An 8,973-nucleotide genomic window follows, 5' to 3' on the forward strand; every position below is an offset into this window, starting at 1 on the left:
GTAATAAACTTTTAAATAATTTATATTTATATGCAGGGAAACATTCCCTGTTCACTTTGGTTCTAAAGCTTGCTCTTATAATGCAGGAAGCGTGTTGTATTTAAAATATTTATTTAGATTGTGATGAACAGACTCCTCTTCAGATGATATAAAAAAATCTGTTGTTGTTCATCCAAAAGCTGAGTTAAATACTGACTTCTGCAGGCAAACTAGAAGATTTATTTGATGTTTTTCTTATCAGTTATGTGTGGATAATCCCATCATATCCTTGGATGGTTAGCGTTCTGAAACAGTGATAGCAGTAATTTGTTTTTAACCCCTAAAATTACCTGAACACCTCCATGCCCCACCCAGCCACAGCTGTGAAAAGGCGCGGGCCGAGGTCCCGGGCCGGGTTTATGGGATAGCCACAGTTCAGACCCATGGAAACCCCGATGGCCATGATGATCAGCCCGATGCACAGGGGCTCCATGCCTTTCGGGGCGCCAATATTCTTCCTGTCCGTGATGGCCAGGATGCACAGGATCAGCGCACCTGTCGCAATTACCTTGAAAACAGAAACATCAGATAATTTACATACTATTTGAACATTTTTATTACTGCTGAAGCTGTTACATTAATTAGTTGATAACTGAGGCAGATGGAGGCTTTCAAAGGCATTTATTATTATAAATAAAACATTACAATATGTGAATCTGGTTTACAGACACTGACACTGACCTCGGTGCAGGACCCCCGCCTGAGCTGCCCTTTAGGTTAACTTAAGTTATTATATTTGCTTTTTAAGAGAATGTTTTCAGTCACGTCATCTGCAGCAGTGACCTGTGCCCTGTGTTTTTCTGCTTTTTAATGGACCTCAACCCTGGTTTCAGTTTATACAAGACAGGCAGCTTTACTTTCTTTAAGCAGAACTGTAAAGCAACAAAGTACAAATACTTTTGTTACTTTACATACATATACTTTACTTGAGAAATTATTTTTCAGCCATCTTTTTACTTCTGCTATTATATGGGGAGGTGAACTCCCAATAAAGCTTATTTTGAACATTCTAACAGCTCACTTTTATGCAATATTTTTATTTTTGATACTTAAGTAGCCTGGTCCTTGCCTCCCAACACAGTTCTGCTCAGTTCTAGTCTCCCTTCTCTGCTCCGTCTGGAATTTTTTCCATAGACAAAGATTTCTCTGGTAGAATTTCAACTGGGACTATCAGCGAACAGAAGGAGGAGTTGTGAATGACAACGCCGATTTTCGGCCTTTTTAGCAATGGCAGTGGAGGAAGTGAATGAAGCCAGTCCGTGTTGACGAGGCTTCCAAATTAAATTAATGTTGTCTCTCAAAGCCTGCAGTACTCATTTACAGCCACTTGGTTCAGCTCGGTACTTCTCTCTTCCCAGTAAGGGATGGTTGTTTACAGCGCATGCAGTTTCCAGTTAGCTTCTTAGCTTAGCCTCGTTCATGGTCAAGCTGGCGCACTACATACGTCACGGCCAAATGTTAGCGATTGGTTAAAATCAGATCCAATCATTTAAATTTCAACAAAGGCCACGCCTCCAGCAAGAAATCGTTTCTCAGTAGCAGAGAGTCCAGACCCTCTGTACAAAGCAAAGGGTCAGACAAGGGGCTGGTTTTTACAACGGGCTAGTTTATACCAGGCTATGAGTACAGTAAATGTCAGATACTTAAAGACTTTTACTCAAGTAATATTCTTAGAGGAGACTTTAACTTTTATCAAAGTAATTCTATAGTAAGATACTTTAACTCACTATCACTTTATACAAGACTGTGCCTTATGACCGGACACTGAATAAAATCAGTAAGTCATATTACTAAGAAATTGCTTTATTTTCTTGAAATATGTTACATTTGTTTGTGTAATTAAGAGGTAATTGCCTAAAAATTTATTAAAAAAACCATTACATATAATTTTCTTTTATAACACAAATTTGTACGAGAATCCTCATGTTAAAAAGTAAAAAAGGCTTAACCACTTGTATACAAATAAGTCCTACAGGAATCAGTTACTTTTTTAGCATAAAAGATGCTTCCAAAGTTTGTATTTTGCCAATGGTGTGAGCGTTGAGTTCTGTGAGCAGTCAGAAGACAGGAGGAAAGATGACGAACAAAGAAACTGCAAAAGCAGAAAATCTGGTAACTAAATCCCTAATATTTGAAGCCATTTGTGGTAAAAAAAAAAAAAAACCTGCATCTACAAAAGAAGATGTACAGAGATGAGGATCTGACAAAGGCCCACTGAGAAGCTGAAAGAAGATAYGTTGAGGGAGCTAAAGTCTGACAAAGAACAGGTGTGCTTCAGTAATTGAGATCTGAGGGAAGCAGGAAACAAAACCAGCAGCGAGCAGCAGCCACAGTTATAAAACAGGAAAAGATCAAAAACATGGAGGCACAAAAACATAGAAAACAGAAAACAAATGTAACAAAATCTATTAAAAAATCCTTGACCACAACTCTTTCCCTTTATCAGTTCTCAGTTTTTAGTCAGTACATTTACCTTGTTATACTATTTAAGAAAATTTTAATGATATATTATTTTACATATTTTGAAGCATTTTTATTACAACTTTTAATTGTATTTCATCACAACATAAAAATTATACTTTTACTTCTTTACTTAAGAATTTACCACCTCGTTACATGCTACAAATTTAAATATGAGTCAAATTCATCACGAAAGGAGTTGTTAATGCACTCTAAAAAATGAAGTGTTGAATTTACTTAACCAAGTAATGTCAGCTGGTTTCACTAAAGTGAGCTGAGAGAATGTAAATCAATTTACTCAACTTGGCTGTGGAACTAACATAACTTGATTAGCTAAATTCAACATGTCATTTCTTACAGTGTAAGAAAAATACCTTTACTTTCCTGCTTATTATGAGTAGCTTTATGACTTTTACTTAAGTGCTTTTCTTATCAGTAAAATTCATTTTTACCAAAGTCATTTTCTGTTAGATTTATTGATATTTTGTATATTACTTTTGTTTTCATCAGTTCACTTGTATTACTCTGCGTCATCACATAAACTCTAAAAATGAAATGTTGGATTTACTTAACCGTGTTATGTGACCCCGTTCCACTTAACTGAGTTGAGTAAATTCAAAGCAACATACTCATGTTCTTTGGTTAAAAAACTGGTATATTGCATTGAATTTACTCAACTCAGTTAAGTGGAACCAGGTCACATAACATGGTTAAGTAAATCCAACTTTCCTTTTTTACAGTGTACTTCTCCTTAGTCTGCTGCATCTGAGTATACCTGCACCCTGTTCACCTGTCACACCTGCACCCTGTTCACCTGTCACACCTGCACCCTGTTCACCTGTCACACCTGCACCCTGTTCACCTGTCACACCTGCACCCTGTTCACCTGTCACACCTGTCACACCTGCACCCTGTTCATCTGTCACACCTACACCCTGTTTACCTGTCACACCTGCACCCTGTTCACCTGTCACACCTGCACCCTGTTCATCTGTCACACCTGTCACATCTGAACCCTGTTCACCTGCCACACCTGCACCCTGTTCATCTGTCACACCTGTCACACCTGCACCCTGCTCACCTGTCACACCTGCACCCTGTTCATCTGTCAAACCTACACCCTGTTCATCTGTCAAACCTGCACCCTGTTCACCTGTCAAACCTGCACCCTGTTCACCTGTCACACCTGCACCCTGTTCATCTGTCAAACCTGCACCCTGTTCACCTGTCAAACCTGCACCCTGTTCACCTGTCACACCTGCACCCTGTTCATCTGTCACACCTGCACCCTGTTCACCTGTCACACCTGCACCCTGAACCCCTGTCACACCTGCACCCTGAACCCCTGTCACACCTGTACACTGTTCATCTGTCACACATGCACCACGTTCACCTGTCATACCTGCAACACCCTGAACACCTGACACACCTCACTCAGCCTCTTTATTTGTTTAGTTAGTTTAGTTAAATAAATAATTTTTTGTGAGTCAATCACATGTAAACAACATAAACAGGTAAAATAATGGGAAAACAACTAACCTGATCAACAAACCCATTGAGGACTGAGAGATGACTTGCAGGATAAGATGCAAATATATTGGCTGTGGCATTTACTCCAGTTACGGCAAACTCTCCATTGGTGTAATCCATTAAAGCATCTGTAGAGAAGAAATGTTTCAATAGATTTGTGCAAATATTCATTTCTTTGTAAAGAGTATCTGTTATTTCTATTTTTCTCAAATACAAATTACTTTTTTTAGAGCTACACGAAGGCTAAATTAGTCAGGTGAGCTCATTTAGTTTAGAGAGTTTACACTCACCATAATATAATCCAAAGACAGCACAGGATCCAGCAAAAGCTCCCAGGAACTGTGCCAAGACGTACACAGGAAACTTTTTCAACGGTAGCTTCCCCAGAATCACCATGGCCAGAGAGACAGCAGGGTTCACATGGGCTCCTGAAGTCATGAGGAAAACCAAGAAAAATTATTTGCACACTTCAGGATTTTCAAAATATGTGTAAAACTATAAAATCATAAAACATTAGAAAAAAATGAGCAATTATTTTGAATCAAAACAATAATAAATAGGTTTTATTTTTTTTCATAAATAAATTTAACTTTATTTTCTTATTTTAGGAATGGGTTGAGTAATATCCACTGATATTTATTAAGAATTGAGAATTCTTCAAAGATGATTGTGTTCAAAATAAGACATTACATTCAACTTTCTGTATTTTATTTCTGCTGTATTTGTGTGTCAGCAAAATATGTCGTGAATCACTGATTGACTTTGAATTAAACTTTCAGAAAGTGATCAGTTTGATGTACTGTACTGAATAACTTCAAGCTGACTCATTATGGCTGCCACAGCTAATAAAACTTGGAAAACACAAAATACATAAAACTCATTCATTTGTACAGATACAGAGCTAGAATGTRGTGTGGTAGTAGCTGAGAGTCTTTATTTAAAACCTTGGCGTGAAATGTGGGGAGCGACGTGTCCCTTCAAGAAATGCTACTTAATTACATTAGTTATGTAATGTATTTACATTTACATAAGTTCAGTAAAATTTTGATGTGAAAAATTATTAAATTTACCATGAGAATTATCATAAATAAACATATTCAGTAACTGACTATTTCATTATTTAATTCCTTGATCAAATAGAAAACATTTATGACCCTTTTAGCAAGGTAGTTAAATTTTTATTTTTCATTTCATTTATTTATTTTTTCTTGTCATTTTTCAAGTCAGTGTGCAGCAGATTCATCAAATCAGCAAAAAACTTTTCATATTCTCTAGGATTTTTGTATTTTTTTCCAGCTTATTTTATAGGTAATAATTGTTTCTAGTGCCCTCAGATCTGTTTTCCTCCTAAAGCAAGAGGAGTATTGAACACATTCCAGCCAATTGTTAGCAGGCCATGCTGACAGTGTGAGGTCATTTATTTAACACTCCAGGATCTTGGCTTTGACCTCGATGTGGTAACACCACTGGGGGTATCAGCCATGCGCCCTTTGTTAATCTCCCCATCCTGTTCACAAACACTGGCCACGACAAGCAGCCAGACCTGCCCGTCTGAATTGCATCTGACATAATCTGCCTGAATCTGCTTAAGGCACACGTAGACCGCGGGTCATTAGAATGACCATGATGTGTCACACTTTGGATACACTGTCATCTAAAATCTGAAGACTACAAAGTGAAAACAATTGTGTTTTCTTCTCCTATGGGGCCTCTCTTCCAGGGAAGCCCAGAAAGCAAGGCTGGTCACACCTGAACCCCCCCTCATCTCCGCAGACCCATGCCCCTGTAAAGCTCATTAGTCCAATACCTATGATCATCTTCAGAGATGTCGTTGGACAGAAGCTTCCCACTGAGTCGTGGACCCCAGAGATAAATGGCCCAGTCATGCAGAAAAAGCTCTTCGTATATTAACCTTCTTGTCCTCAAGCGTTTCTACTCATCTTCTGAAATCTTCCAGCTCTTTTCATTCAGGAGTTGGTTGTTAAATGAGCACAACAGGTATCATTAGAAAATAAAAGATGCAGGCAATAACTATTACWTTCATATTAAGAGTCACTTTTAGGCCACAGAAAAGCCTCAAATGGACTAAAAAAAAGAAACAACTTTTAATTTTTCCTGAAGCTAAACATTGTGGAGAATTTTACTTACATATATGATTATGGGTGTGTGCATGTATTTTATCTTTTAATTGGAATCAGAAAACAGAAAAAACAAACAAGCTGAAGAGAAAACCACTGGATAGCAAATTGGCATTTATGTTAGCATGTATGCAAGTGGAGTTAAACATAAATGAACTGACAATTTAATTTTATATTAATTTTTTATGAAGCAAAACTGCTAAATAGTTGTCATCCCAGCTGACAAAATGTGCATTTTTATCTGTTGCTGTCATTGCAAACTCATAGTCTGACATTTCAAATGGTGAACAATCAGTAGGTTAATGAAAAACACCAACATATTAATTGATTGCGTTTGTGAACTTCAGGTGCACACGTGAGCAAGGCTGGACTCAAGCGATGGATGATTATAAAAGAAAACTTTTTGTTAACTTCGGATGACCTTTCTGTAGTTTGTTMAATCTTCGGAYCATATTACRTTAATACTGCTMTSTGTGACTAGAAACCTTAAAGTCAGCGTGCTCATAATCAGAATTGTATRTTTCATGCATGATAAAAATAGTGTCAGTGGAGCCCCAAAAGTAGATCTGGCCCTGCATGTGAGCCACTTGTACCTGAGACTCCTCCTGCCATGTAGACGGCCATCATGACTCCCAGGGTGAAACCAATGTGGACGGTCAGCGGCTCTCCRAGAGCCCCTCTGCTCAGCACGGTCTGGGCCACTGAACCGCATCCAAAGAGCTGGGACACAGACGAGAACAAAAACACAAAGAGTGGAGGTAGAAAGACTCATTGTTTTTGATCATTCCAATTATACTTGCCATTAACACTAGCCCTCTTGTCCACAAACAGCCTCTGACTGCCACAGACAATTTGTCCAAGCTGCAGCTCAAAACAATCATTAATCCCTCACTTATTAGGTAAAGGCCTCAACTAATTTAGAGGGGGGAGCAGGGGAGAGCAAAGAAAAAAGTGTTGAGGCGAGAGCAGTCATCCACAAATAAAAAGGCAAGTTGTGGAAGCTGCATCACCCCTCTGATGGGCCATCAGAGGCATTAAAGCAGAGTCTTTTAGGAGGTGACAGGTGGTGGTCAGGACTGCAGACTGGGAGCACAGACTCACTAAAAAGTCCTGCTGTGCATTTCAAAACAACACAGGGTAAGACATTTTTAACTTTCTGTAAGGTGCACCAGTAAGTCACCAAACTTAATAAAATATCTTGGTTTTGTTTCTACAACTTCATAATAGTAAGAAAATGCTTAAAACATTCTGTACATTTAAAACGTATTCCTGTGGCACCTTATGGTGTCTTTAACTGCCAGGACTGAATTACAGCTTTAACTTTTATCATCTGTTAACAGAGACAGCAATCAGTCCTCAGAGACCGGGTTTGACATCTTATTAGCAGACAGACTGACGGCTTTAAATCGACTGTTTAAGCTGGATGACAGGTGCAGCAGGGAGGTATACTCACTATCAGGACAAATATCCCCAGAAATTCTGCCAGGAACTCCTTAAAGATGTCCTGCCTCAGGCCAAATTTCTCCTTCAGCTTCCTCCTGCTCTCATCTTCCATGGTTTCTGCGCCTCCTCGAGGGTCTTCCTCCGAACACAACAAACAGCAAACAACTGGGATGGAGTGTGTGTGTGAGCGTCGGTGCAGGTTGTTGCCTCCCACTCATGGAGCAGCTCTGTGTGAGCTGAGGGCCACGTTAAGCTCTCTGCTTCTGTTTCCCTGCATAACCACAAGGGGTCCACTTTTTTTTTAAATTCTCATAATGTGGGCTCCACATTCCCACACAGCTGCTGAGAACGTGAAAACAAGATGAATAATTGATTGCATGCCAAATTATTTAAATGTATATAAATTTTTAAGCATTGAACATATATAGATTTAACTTATTACATCTAAAAACCCCTAAAAAAAGCTTTTTCTGCCAGTGAGAGATAAAATGAATTACAATAGAACTTGGGTTGAGGACAGAATATTTCATGAAATGTATTTTTTATTTTAATTAAACTCACAAATGGGAGTTAAATTATATAAATTGCAATTTATATAATGTCCTAACTTTGGCTTTAAATTCATGCATTCTAGCATTAATTTAAAAAAAGCTTATTTAAATTAGTATAAACACAGAAAAAGCACAACTTTGACTGTTTCATTTTTTGGCACCACTGCTCAATAACAATAAGGAGAAATTATTAATAAATCATTATTATTGACAGCACTTTTTAAGATTAATCTGCAGGTATAATTTAATTACGTTAATCATAAACTGATAGTTTAGATTAAACACAAAACAATATTTATGTTTATATTTTGTAATTAACATAAAATGTAAATGGAGTCAGTGTCATTAACAATGTAAAATTCAGTTAAACTGAAATATTAAGAGATGTAAGCAATTTGGAAACTACATGCCACTGAGAAAAATAAAAACACACACATAATAACTAACAGAATAGCAAATATCCAGTAAAACAGGTGAAAAGATAGTGGTCCAGTTCCCAGACGTTTTTCTTTTATTTATTTTTTTTTCACATTCACATTCATTTAATTAATTTGTGCCAATTCACAACTAAAATCTTCTCAGGGCAACAAACCAAAACATTCACAACAGTACATTATGCTATACCAATTATTAAGTTATTTAACTAAGATAACTAGCAATCAAGTTAATAACACTTGAGTGTTTTTAATGAAAGAAAGAAACCCAGAAWATATAAATATCGATTTCTGTGCAAATCTAAAGCCTATAATAAAAATAATAATAATGAACCTACTCACTCACCTCTTATTCCCGCCTCGTATATACAGTTAATC

At 37.5% G+C, this 8,973-nt stretch overlaps 1 protein-coding gene across 1 annotated transcript in view; it reads right to left on the reverse strand.

Moving 5' to 3' along the window:
* aqp9b (aquaporin 9b) overlaps positions 1–7,975 on the reverse strand; it is a 13,389-nt gene extending 5,414 nt beyond the window's left edge. Inside the window, exons 1-5 of the mRNA XM_014027612.1 lie at positions 7,621–7,975; positions 6,761–6,887; positions 4,320–4,457; positions 4,039–4,157; positions 330–547 (exon numbers count right to left, since the gene is read on the reverse strand). Coding sequence (XP_013883066.1) covers positions 330–547; positions 4,039–4,157; positions 4,320–4,457; positions 6,761–6,887; positions 7,621–7,722 — 704 coding nt within the window. The 5' untranslated portion in view covers positions 7,723–7,975. The remainder of the gene's footprint in view (positions 1–329; positions 548–4,038; positions 4,158–4,319; positions 4,458–6,760; positions 6,888–7,620) is intronic.
* Between the last annotated feature and the right edge of the window lie 998 nt (positions 7,976–8,973).

Source organism: Austrofundulus limnaeus, unplaced genomic scaffold (genome assembly GCF_001266775.1).
Source record: "Austrofundulus limnaeus strain Quisiro unplaced genomic scaffold, Austrofundulus_limnaeus-1.0 Scaffold5, whole genome shotgun sequence".
In the NCBI taxonomy this organism is placed as follows: domain Eukaryota; kingdom Metazoa; phylum Chordata; class Actinopteri; order Cyprinodontiformes; family Rivulidae; genus Austrofundulus; species Austrofundulus limnaeus.